General features: G+C 42.0%; 2 protein-coding genes across 4 annotated transcripts in view; one reads left to right on the top strand and one right to left on the bottom strand.

Moving 5' to 3' along the window:
- Positions 1 to 12,581, bottom strand: part of LOC120412427 (protein scalloped) — a 284,128-nt gene that overhangs the window by 137,659 nt on the left and 133,888 nt on the right. The window lies entirely within an intron of this gene.
- On the top strand, positions 3,705 to 4,921 carry LOC120412456 (hydroxysteroid dehydrogenase-like protein 2). The gene is made up of 4 exons (XM_039572930.2): positions 3,705 to 3,861; positions 3,930 to 4,093; positions 4,164 to 4,377; positions 4,447 to 4,921. Exons 1-4 carry the CDS (start codon positions 3,842 to 3,844, stop codon positions 4,895 to 4,897), a joined length of 849 nt encoding a protein of 282 aa, XP_039428864.1. The 5' UTR covers positions 3,705 to 3,841; the 3' UTR covers positions 4,898 to 4,921.

Genomic DNA, 12,581 nt, shown 5'->3' with positions numbered 1-12,581 from the left:
CATGCTCATGCTCATAAAATCACACAAAAAGGGGGAATATCCAACCATCCAATTCTCAACGATCCATTTTGTTTAATGTATGTTTCGCCTAATTTTCAACTAAAGATATCTCAGCAAATTTCAGTTTTATTTTAAGTGTAAAAAACGGAACATTTGTAAAATTTGCTGCTCCATCAATAAAAATGTTTGAAAATTAATAAATCAAGCACTTTATCTCTTACGGCAAAATATTTTTTCAGAAGATTTTTAATTGAAGTTCTCTTATTTCAATTCAAATTTAAAAAAAATATAGGCGAAAGTGAGGAGACTTGAGCATATTTCTGTATCGCACAGATCTCTCTCAATAAAGTAGAAAAAAAAATCGTTGAGTCATGGCAAGCGCTTTTGTTTAAACTGCTTCACTGAACTTGAGTTGAAAGATGTTGTGAAAACGTTTAGACTTATTTTTCAAAATTATTGATTCTCTCTGAGTAGTTCTCTACGATTCGACAATTGATTTGGATTCAACTTTGTCCATGCATTTCCTATGCTAAAAGAAGCAATTTTGCATCTTTCGTTTTTCCATACAAGTCTCCATACAATTTTGGGGGCTGGTCATACAAAATGGGTAAGTAAAAATGCATGAAATTCTGTATCTTGAGAAGAGACAATCCATAAACCTCGTGGAAACTTTTATCGGAAATCTAAACACCCCCCCCCCCTCCTCTCGTGGACTATTGTCCATACAATTTTTTTTTTGTATGGAGCGTGGACAATCGCCCCCCTCCTTAAGTGTCCACGTTGTTCATGGATGGTCCCGAAGTTTTTCTGATGAATTTGATGTCTTCGGCAAATTTGTAGGTTGTGATTAGGGCTTTTCGGAAAAAATAGGTGCACGGAAATAATTCCGTTTTTTTTATTTAAATTTTTTTCACTAAAAGTTAAATTCACAAAATACATATTTTTTTAATTTTCGATATTATTATACAGCAATTCCATTTGAAAAGAGCCTAAACCGAAAAAAAAGTTCTCCGATCGGGCTCTAAATTTTTCTGGGAGTTCCTTGGCCAAAATAATTAGACCCGTATTTTTTTGTTTGGCCATTAGGGTGACCTACATCGTGCTAGGGTGGTTCGTAAAATGGCAATTTTCGTCAATTTTCGCAAACACCGTTTTTTTCATATCTCCACGTCTTTTTATCCGATTTTAGCTGTCTTAGACGCAAAAGAAAGGTGATTAGTTTGGCTATTTGAGAAAAATAGCAAGAAGTTTCAAAAATCTAGCCTAACATTTGAAAAAGTCGTATGAAAACTTAAAATGGCGTTTTGACCGTGTCTGGACCAAAGAGCCTATGTCTGAAAATATTTTTATCTGATTCCTCGGAAAATTTCACATAACATATCAAAAAATTGGCAATGTCGAACCGTACGTTTCCGAGATATAATTTTTTGAAAATAAAAACTGAGTTTTTCGACGCGCCACGCGCAAAAACAGGAAAATGACGAAATCGGCAAAAAATCAACTTTTTTCACTAAAACTGCGATAACTTTAAAATTTCAGCGATGACCTATACATGTTAGGGTACCAAAATTTTCGTAATTAAATTACGCAACTCTACGCGGCTCTTTTCAAATGGAATTGCTGTGTATGTTTTAGGGGACTGAAAAAAGACATCTGCTTCAAAAAATCGTGTTTTTATTTTGGAAAAAAATGGACAATATAATTATGGATAATCTTTTTCAAAAGCAAAATCAAATTTACAAACGAAAATTATTGTATAAATTTAATTATAATTCTATAACCGATAATGGACGATATTTCATTTTTAAAACCATTCTAAAATAGACTTAATGTTACATGTTACATTTTGAATACTTTCACAAAGAACATAGTAGTAAGTTTTAAAGTATAAATACTCAATATTGTTAAAAAATACCGTTTTTTTTCAAAAATACAGTCCAGACCACGGTCCAGACTCGATTATCCGAAGTTCGATTATCCGAAGGTTTGTATGGGACCATCCATAAACCACGTGGACACTTTAGGGGGGGGGGGGGGGGTATGGCGATTGTCCACGGTCCATACAAAAAAGTTTTTTTTGTATGGGCGATTGTCCACGAAGGGGGGGGGGGGGGGGGGGTTGAGATTTCCAAAAAAGTGTCCACGTGGTTTATGGATGGTCCCTATGGAACTTCGGATAATCGAATCAAGAACATTTTTTTAAATTTTGTTGCATTTAACATCAAATTTGAGTTCTGCAACCCCGTTTTTGTCAAATTTGAATGGTTGATTGCCTATAAAATAAAAAAAATCAATTTCTCAATATTTCATTACCATTTTGGCCACCATCTTGTATTTAAAAATTCACTTTAGAGTAGTTTAGGGGTCATACTAAAGCTCAAAAATCAAAAATTAGACAACGAAAAAAATTTTTTGGTCGTGGTTCGATTATCCGAAGTTTTGATTATTCGAAGTGAAATTTTGCCAAGGCCTTCGGATAATCGAGTCTGGACTGTACTCAAATTTTCATAATTTGCAATATGGGTATCGAAAGTGAAATTTTGAATGCTTCAAACAAACATTCAAATTTCGTATGCTTCAATTAAAATTTCGCTTCGTTTGATTGGGAAATTTGAAAACTTTCAAAAAAATACGGTATTTTGTAAAAAATTTAGTTTTTTCAAAAAAAAAAAAAAAAAAGACATTAACAATGTTTTAAACAAAGTCATGCAAAAACAGAGCTGATTCGATTTAATGTCAAAGAAGGAAATAAAGTAAATGGTGCGAGCTTTACGAAAAACCATACTCGATTTCCGAAAAGCTCCAAATAGTTATTGTTGGAGTTTTTTCAGGAACCATGTGAACTAGCAGAATAACTACTAAAAGTTAAAACTTTTTAACCTGAAGCTTGCTGTTATTGCATGTGTCAATCTAATGCGAGCAAAGTCAGTGTTCTGCTAGCAATTATCTTAAGTCAAAGTCACCCCATCGCACTGTCCCGGGCCCTCACCCCCTCCAGGGGGTTGACAAAAAGACGAATACGATATAACCGGGGCGCGAGGGAGCAAATAAAGAAGTAAAAACGTAATTGCTTCGCCACCGTCCTCCTGCTCTATCACACTTTTTTTTGCTTCCAAACCCCAAGATTTTCCTCATACCTCCTGAAGCTCAACAATTGACGCTGGGCCGTATAATTGCACCCCGAGGGAGGTGACGATCCGGTGACGCGCCGTGCAGGGGAACACAGCTGGACCGTTTCCGGTGTGGCCTTCGGCGGAGAACTGAAAAAAAGGATCCTGCGAACAACAATTACCGTACCTGGGACCTTCCTGGCTTTTTTTTTTCAGTATTGAGTTGGGGACGGTCCGGTGGTTAGACGCAGATTTTAGCACGGGCAAATCTATTCCTGGAAGGACCACCAACTGGGCAGTGGACGAACATAGTCTAAGCGTGGCGGTCCCCACGAAGGAGCCCCACTGGGTGGTATGTTTTTTCATTAACTTATCTAAGATCTAAGGTAACGAAGGGCTTCCAGGAACATGGTCAATAAAATTAGTGGACAAGATTGTGCAACGTTGAGGTGACCCTTTCTTGTTTTTTTTTTATTTTTCGACTCTTTAATTTACTCAATATTAAATTCATCCATCTCCACCAAGTCTTCATGGAGAACAAACAACCCATGATAACCAATCGCAAATTTATCTCTCGTCGCGATAAGCCGCCCGGAGATTGTGGCAAACGCAAGTAAACAACTCCCAACTCAGAGAGTCGAACCCCCGAAACAGCTCAATCAGTTCTCATCGTTCCTCCGCCGGTTCTGGACGCTCTGCTAACGCTAACGCCTACCACTCACGCTCGCTCGATGGGTATCGAAAACACCGGGTAAGCCAGCTCACAGCTGACAGTTTACGGTGCTTTGTTTACAAACAAATGTCGATTTGCACTTTCAGAAAACTTGCCGGCCGCACGTTGTTCATTACGGGCGCTTCGCGGGGCATTGGCAAGGCGATCGCCCTGAAGGCGGCCCGGGACGGCGCCAACGTTGTGATCGCGGCGAAGACGGCCGAACCCCACGCGAAGCTCGCGGGGACGATCTACACGGCGGCCGCCGAGAGTGAGTAACCTGATGATAAGAGCGATTGTTTTGAGCGTGCACTCCTTCTCTCTCTCTCTCGTTTTGACAGTTGAAGCCGCCGGTGGCAGGGCACTGGCGTGCGTTGTTGACGTGCGTGACGAAGCCGCCGTGCGGGCGGCTGTTCAGGCGGCCGTCGAGAAGTTTGGCGGAATCGATATCGTGGTCAACAATGCGAGTGCCATTTCGTTGACCGAGGTTGGCGAAACGGAGATGAAGCGGTACGACCTGATGAATGACATTATCACCAGGGGGACGTTTGTGGTGTAAGTGAACAATTGAAGAGGTTGGAAAATTTGACAGCTATGTCACTTAACGATTTTCTCGTCAAACAGAACCAAGGAGTGTCTCCCCTATCTTAAGAAGAGCAGTCACGCCCACATCCTCAACATCACCCCTCCGATGACCTTGGACGCCCGATGGTACGGCCGACATCTGGCCTACACGATCGCCAAGCTGGGCTCGTCCATGTGCGTGATGGGATTCGCGGAGGAGTTCAAGAAGCACGGGATCGCCGCAAACGGGTTGTGGCCGGCGTTTTCGGTCCACACGGCGGCCATAGACATGCTGCACGGAAAGGAGGGCTACAAGCGGAGTCGCACCACGGACGTGATGTCCGATGCGGCGTACGTAATTCTGTCACGGGATCCCGGAAGCTGCACCGGGAACTTTTTCATTGATGAAACGGTTCTGCGGGAGGCCGGAGTCACCGATATGGAGCAGTACGCTTGTGTTCCCGGGAACGAGCTGACTCGGATGGCCATTTTTTTGGATTCGAAACTTTGAGGAAATAATATTTGCCCTTAGAAACGTGTTTTCTCTTTATTAAGATGACATCCATACTTGGTCTAACATTACCAATCAATTAGGTTTTACGCCAACTCGGTTTTGAGGTTAGAAATTTGACAGCTTGGCTGCACTGTTTACATTTTTTTTTTTTGATTTATTATAGAGATTTTACACCATTGTGCATTCGTCTCTTCAAGGTGGATAGTAGAAGAGGAAAGTTTACAAAGTTTTTGATCACTTGTCTGGCTATATTTCAATAATTGATACCATGCCTTTTTTCTAACGATTTCTGTCTTAGTTTCAAATATTTACGGGCAAATTTGGGTCTTAAATTATCAAGTTCTTCACTTTTTTCTTCGTCCTCTTCCTTCGAAAATTTAACCGTTAACTCATAACACTTATTTAAATAATATTTTGCTTGTATGGCATATTCATCTTCTTCATCTGTTGTTTCTTCTTCAGCCAGTTTACATTTTTTGCTTGTGTGTCTCAGTAAAAACGCTCGTGACGCCACGCTGTAAAACCTAATAGGGAATTGAAATGAGAAGGTAAACAATCCGTGAGGTTAGCAATTTTGACAGTTATAAGCGCTACGAATGAACCTGCAATTTGCGAAAATAAATTCGCAAATTGGAATGTATGACAGCTGTCAAAATCACGAAACCACATGGTTGGTAGTCGATAATTGTGATTTAAAAAAATAAACATCAATTTGACAACCGGTGTTTGACATTTGAATGCTTTGTTTCCGAATGCATAGAAACGAAAGAAACCGGCTCAAGTTCATATTCGAAAGGAAATAAATGGAGCTGTCAAATTTCCTAACCTCTTTGAATGTTGATTTTTGAGTTACGTCCGCGTTCTTTTTTCAAAATGGCCGAATATTCTCACAAAATAATGTCTTAAAAAGCCTGCAATGACACTGCGTCCCCCAAAAAAAAACGTGGGAACCTGCCCCCGAACATGGCCGTGCTCCCCAAAAAATCGATCGTATTAATCTTGAATCGTCACCCCAAAATTCAAAACATCCGCTGGGAACGGAATGTCCGCGAGCGAAACTCCAGTTTCTTTTTTCCCTGTTGTTCATCCCTAGTAGATTCCGGGGCGCAGCTGCTGCTCTCGGGGCGAGATCGTCCGGACAGAGCGAAACTTCATTCTTGAAATTTTCAAAAACCCTCTTCCTGCCGCTCGTCCACATGATATTTGCGAGGATCGAATTTTTAATCAGAAACAAAAAAGCTATAAGAATGGTGCAGAATAAAAACCAAAAAAACCGCAGCCTCATGACTAACCTTTTCATTATTTCCTTTTCTTTCAGTATTATTAAATTTTGCATTTCTTAGGCTGTTTGCATTGTCGACACTCAATGGGTAATTTGGAACAGGAATATTTGAAACAAAAAAAATGAGATGAATTAACTCAGAAAGATGCAAGATGAGTTCAAGGCACTACACGAATTTTTGAAACCATTTTTACGCAGTAAAATTATATAAATGTAAATAAAATATGATTTTTCTCCGTGTATGATTCTTCTCTTAAGACTTTGTACGATTTTTTGCATGTATTAAACATAACCTCAATCGAGCGCTACTACAGCAAGCTTCTTTTTCGTCAACTAACCTCAAAGTTAATAATTTATGATCGCGGAAAAAAAATATAATAAAGAATGAGGAAGAGCTAAGACTGCGAACATCGGCAAAATTCTAGCCAAGTTGCGTGAATTGAGTTTAAGGGAAGGGTACAAATTATATTGAAGCTCCAATAAAACGAGACGTCCTTCTCCGAATCGGGGAGCGGTTAAGAAGGTTTTCAGCGAAAAAAGAGAGTGAATTCTAGAACCATCACGAAGAAGAACTTTCGCTAATTTGTTTGGTATAGTTTAAAAAAAAGTTTGAGTTTTTTTCAATGCAATTTTAGCGCAAAGAGAGCTTGACACGGTGGGTAAGAAGGGAATTATTATGCAACTTGCATGCACCTCGGAAATTCCTTCTGGAGGTTGTTGGGGGGACTATTATGAGTCAGAAAAATCGATTTCCAAAATATTCTGTCGGTGAAAACTGATTTTATCACGTTTTGAAGTTAATAAACCTAATATATCACCTAAAACCTCAATAATACGTCTAAAAGCTCGGTCTAACTCTGGACAAAGATGTACATTTTCATCAAGATATCAATTCTTAGTTCCCAAAATATATCCCTGACATAGTACGCCTTAAATCGATCCATTACTTGAGTCCCAGCGTCATCAGGAGGTGTAAAATAGTGTTATTAAAAAAAATCAATTTGCACTGGTAAATAAACTGTCATGTATGAACTCAAAAACTAATGTTGTAGCATTTTTGCAAACAAAATGAAGAACCATTTTGCAGAAAAAAGTATGACATTTTATCCATTTTCAGTAAAGTTATGTCTATTCTAGTGGGAAAATTGTTGCCGATTTTCGAAATTCTTCGATATTTAACTCATTCCTGTTATAACCAGCTACTACGATCATACTCAGTAGGATGTAACAAAAATTACATTTTGGCGGTCAGTCAGAGGCTGGTTATGATGGGCATACTGAGCTTAAATCCATGAGCTTGATTGGACGTAACAGGAGCTGGCGTTTTGCATTTGAATTTTTAATGAGATTTAACCCGTAAAAAGAGATTTCTTCAAAAATGCCAATTTTTGTGGCACTTTGGCCACTGAAGCGTTCATTTTTAACATCATTGGCGTGTAGTTCAGATTCTTGCGCATCTTTTGGTATATATAACATTGAACTGAAGCAGTCTGGAGCTCTGTATAAGCCTTCAAAGTTTTGAATATTTTAGGAAAAACTTCTCAGCAGAAAAGATAAGTGTCGCCACAGAGTAATCCAGAGGGAGCAGTGGCATTTGATTTATGGTTGCGTTACGCGGTACATCGTGGTACATCCCCCCTTCAGCAAAAAATTTGTTTTCGTTAGGTCTCGGGGCAAACTGACGTTTGAGGCGTTACTTATTTATCACAGCAACCAGGTGCATTTTTCAAGTTGTCAATTTTTCCCATTTTCTGTGTACATTCTGATGGCTTTACTTTCAAATGTAAAGAATGCCCGTGAAGATTATATAAAATTGAGATTTATCTTCAATAAAAAGCTTGCGTTTTTGTGCATGTACGTTGCAGTTATGGTTCACCGGCCTATTGAAGTCGGAATTAACCATCTACACGTGTGACCGAACGTTTGGTTGTGATTTCACGTGACTAACGGTTAAATTTCTATGACCAGTCCTTGGTGAATGACGATTTATACCAACCGAAAAATTATGTGATGATGAATGGAAGATAATTTTTCCTTTATTTGGATTATTTTAATTTATAATTTAGAGGTAGTTTCTCCCTGACTTCACTCATTATCGAGACTATAGACTATTATATCAGCAACACAGACAAACAGACGTGACTCTCCATACAAATAATTTTTGAAATTCATCGTCCTTCATCAAACCACCAAATCACGGCGACGCCAGCGCTACCGTGTCAGCAGATCCGGTTCTACTACCAGAACGTACGAGGATTAAAAAGTAAAGTGGACGAGTTTTTCCTGAATTGCCTTGATTGCGACTACGACGTCATTATGCTGACCGAAACCTGGCTGGACGACTCAATAAATGCTGTGCAGCTGTTTGGAAATGCTTTTGAAGTGTTTTCTACTCACCGCAACGCCGGAAACAGCCGCCGTACCGTGGGTGGCGGTGTACTCATAGCTGTCCGGAAGTCCTTGGATTCGACTGTATGCGCTGAAGCTGCTGCTGTAAATCTTGAACAAATCTTCGTCAAAATTCAGCTGAAGACGCAGAAGGTTTTTGCCGGCTGTTTCTATCTACCTTCTGAAAAACGCTACGAACATCAATTGGTAGAGGATCACATAACCTGCATTGAATCCGTTGCTGGACTCGCTGATCCAAGCGATTACATTGTGGTCGCCGGAGATTACAATCAGTCCAATCTGGTTTGGAAGGCGCTATCCGGCAATCGCTCGTTCGCCGACCCTCTGCACACGCACACGCGCTGTCGGATGGAAAAAACAACACATGAAGTGCTAGTCGATGGTGTCGCTAGAAACAGCTTGCATCAATGCAATCTCGTACCCAATCATCAGAACAGAATCCTTGACCTTATCTTCATCAGTGATGGCGCTGAACGCACTGCAGTGTCTGAAGCGAACGACTCTCTAGTTCCTCTAGATAGGTATCACCCTGCACTGGTTTTCGATCTCTCTGCTGTTTTGGACGCAGAATTCGAAGACGTTCACGACCCCCTCGATCTGAACTTCCGGAAGACAGACTTCAGCGAGCTGATTCGGAGCTTGGAAAACACTGACTGGACAAGTGTTTTAGGATCTTCAGATGTTGATGCAGCAGTTGATATCTTCGGATCTGTCGTACGAGAACTTCTAGCGAGGCACACCCCCTGCCGGCGACCTCCTCGAAAACCGGCTTGGAGCAACGCGAGTTTGCGCGAACTCAAAAAGCAACGAGCTGCTGCCCTCGAGCGATACACCCAGCACCGCGGACCGATTACACAAGCTGTGTTTAAAGCTGCCAGCTCCCGATACAAATCTTACAACAAGCGCTGCTACAAAAGCTACATCCGAAAAACACAAGAAAATCTTCGCCGCAACCCGTCGCAGTTCTGGTCCTTTGCAAAATCTAAATATCAAGAAAATGGACTGCCCTCTACTATGGTTTTAGGAGAGACTGTAGCCAAAACGAACGCCGAAAAGTGCACCCTTTTCGCCCAACACTTTGCATCTGTTTTTCAACAACCTGGTCCAGCACCTGCCTCTGAACAGCATCTGGAACTGGTACCGCGCGACGTAGTGGACATCGATGTTTTCGTCGCTTCCAAGGACATGTTAAAACGTGCATCACTGAAACTAAAGTCGTCGAACGCGCCAGGACCTGACGGCATCCCATCGGTAGTGCTCAAGCGCTGTTTCGAACAACTGACGGAGCCGCTTTTGAAAATTGTGAACCTGTCCTTGCAACAATCCAAGTTTCCAACTGAATGGAAGAAATCAGTGATGTTTCCGGTGTTTAAAAAGGGTGCAAAACGATTGATTGGGAATTACAGAGGAATCACTTCTCTCTGCGCTGGATCGAAGCTCTTAGAAATTGTTGTTGGTGAAGTCATCTCTTTCAATTGCCGCAGCTTCATCTGTCCCGAGCAACACGGATTTATGCCAGGAAGATCTGTTACTTCAAACCTGATGGAATTTACGAACTTCTGCATCGAGAATATTGCGGCGGGTCGACAAGTAGATGCAGTTTACACTGATTTGAAGGCAGCTTTTGACCGCTTGGACCATACCATCGTGCTCCAAAAACTTGCTAAGCTCGGATTCTCATCTCGCATGTGTCGCTGGCTGGAATCTTTCCTCAAAGAACGGATAATCCAAGTAAAGATTGGTACATCGCTGTCAGCCGAGTTTTCTAACGGATCGGGTGTCGCACAAGGAAGCAACCTTGGCCCACTTGTGTTCACTGTGTTCTTCAACGACTCCAACGCCCTATTTGTCGACAAATGCAAGCTCCTGTATGCTGACGACTTCAAAATTTTCCTGGCCATCGACAACCTCGCTGATTGCTACGGTCTTCAGTCTCGCCTCGACAAGTTCTCTAACTGGTGTGACGTGAACCGCTTGGAACTCAGCGTGCAGAAGTGCACAACTATTTCCTTTCACCGGAAAACAAGGCGCGAGGTGTTTTCGTTTGATTACTCGCTAGGTGGGCACGTGCTCGAGCGGCTCGAAGTCGTGAAAGACCTTGGGGTCCTACTTGACGAAAAGCTTACCTTCCGGCAGCATCTATCAGCAATAGTAGACAAGGCTTATAGACAGCTCGGGTTTCTGTTCAGAATGGCGCGTGAATTCGATGACCCGCTCTGCCTTCGGTCGTTGTACTTTGCCTTGGTCAGGTCCCATTTGGAATATTCGTCCGTAATCTGGTCTCCTTATCATCAAAACTGGATTGACCGTATCGAGAGAATCCAGAAGAAGTTCGTGTGGTACGCCTGCAGAAAAATGCCCTGGAACGACCCTACACGACTGCCGAGCTACGAAGCACGCTGCAACCTGCTTGGCATCGAAACACTGGAGACGCGACGAACCATTGCGAAAGCTGTCTTCGCTGCTAAGATCCTGACCGCTGAAATTGATTGCCCACATCTTTTATCCCTACTAAATACAAATATTTCTTCCAGAAATCTGCGTCCTCGAGCTGACCAGGGGCTTCTCGCACGCTCGTTCGCAAGGACAGACTATCAGCGCAACTCGCCCGTGAGGTCCATTTCTGACGCTTTTAACGACGCCTACAGGTTTTTCGAATTTCACGAACCCGTGAGCAAGTTCCGCGAAAAGCTGCGCGCCGAGTTCAAGGAGAGGACACGAATTCGTTTAAGTAGAAACTAAAATGACAATTTTTTAACGCGTTGTAAATTATGTACTGTGCTACCTGTAATTGTATTTTATTTTATTTGTAAGAACATCGAGCAATACCAAACCATGTAGACCATTTAGGTCCGATGGTTTAATAAACAATTAAATATACCTGGTGAGCTTATGCCGAAGCGCAGCCCAAACATACCAATACAAACCCCTTACTGTCATGTGTCATGTCAGTGTATGCGTGAGACAATCAAGCCTTAACGATTGTAAACATCAACAGCTGATTTAAATAATGTTGTTGTTGCTTATCGTCAGTAGGTACTCGATGAAATAAAAATAAAAATTAACACCGACGGCCGAAGATGACGGCCAAACCATGCGGCAGCATCAGCAACGACGCACCACAACCACAACGACAGAGACCAAACCACTGGTCCTCCCCGTTGCTCTCAAAAACATCCGCGTTTCGTTTCGAAACATCCGCGGGAAACGTGTCCACGGCGCAGTTAAGTTGCGTTAAACAGCAAAATGAGATGAAAAAAGTTGCAAAGATTCCAAAAAAACGCTGCCGCAAAATAGATCGACGCAACATCGCCAAAAAGCCAAAAGTACGACCAGCAGCAGCAATCTGAGCATCAGTTCACGAAGGATAAGCAGGTTGCTCCGAAAGAGATGACTTTACCACAGGGTCCGGCTTCCTCTGCAGTAGCGGGCGCCTCAGCAGCAGCCTCGATATCGACAGGCAGTTGAGTAGGCCTACCGGGCTACCGGGTTAATAGTAAGGCAAAGGGTATGTCCTCGCTAGTCAGCCGCTTATCTGACCCTGGTCGAAACTGCCCCAATCTTGTCCCGCAAAGCCTGGATTGTGGATCACCGTTAGAATTCCTGAATTCTATCATATTTTGTTTTGTTTTTATTTGATGCCACGTGCTCATGCTCAACTTTACAACAACAAAAACACATTACACACACTGAGGAAAGACGGGCGAGCTGTCACGACAGCAGCGCCATCAGCGCCGGGTGAGTGGATGCCGAAGCTAAATTGCATTTGAAATAACCGTTTTGGCTCGGTTATTGAAGGACGATGGTTCCGAACTCGAGTGTCCCGTCTGTTTGTCTGTGTCAGCAAGTTAATTAGTTCAACAGCTAAAAATGACCTGTACCTGCTGATCAATGAAAAACAGAACATCGACAGCATATGCACACCATTAGACGAGCAAATGAAGCATCTTGTCTCCATTGCGGGGAACTAGCTGAAACGTTTTTAATTTA

The sequence above is a fragment of the Culex pipiens genome, chromosome 1 (genome assembly GCF_016801865.2).
Source record: "Culex pipiens pallens isolate TS chromosome 1, TS_CPP_V2, whole genome shotgun sequence".
Taxonomy (NCBI): domain Eukaryota; kingdom Metazoa; phylum Arthropoda; class Insecta; order Diptera; family Culicidae; genus Culex; species Culex pipiens.
Note: the sequence above shows the minus strand (reverse complement) of the source record. Positions and strands in the feature narration are given on the sequence as shown.

Bases quoted from the DNA above. Each gene is read 5' to 3' on its own strand.
- LOC120412456 (XM_039572930.2), top strand. From the start codon at position 3,842: ATGGGTATCGAAAACACCGG. The intron at 3,862-3,929 runs GTAAGCCAGCTC...TTGCACTTTCAG, and splicing joins ATGGGTATCGAAAACACCGG to AAAACTTGCCGGCCGCACGT. The intron at 4,378-4,446 runs GTAAGTGAACAA...CTCGTCAAACAG, and splicing joins ACCAGGGGGACGTTTGTGGT to AACCAAGGAGTGTCTCCCCT.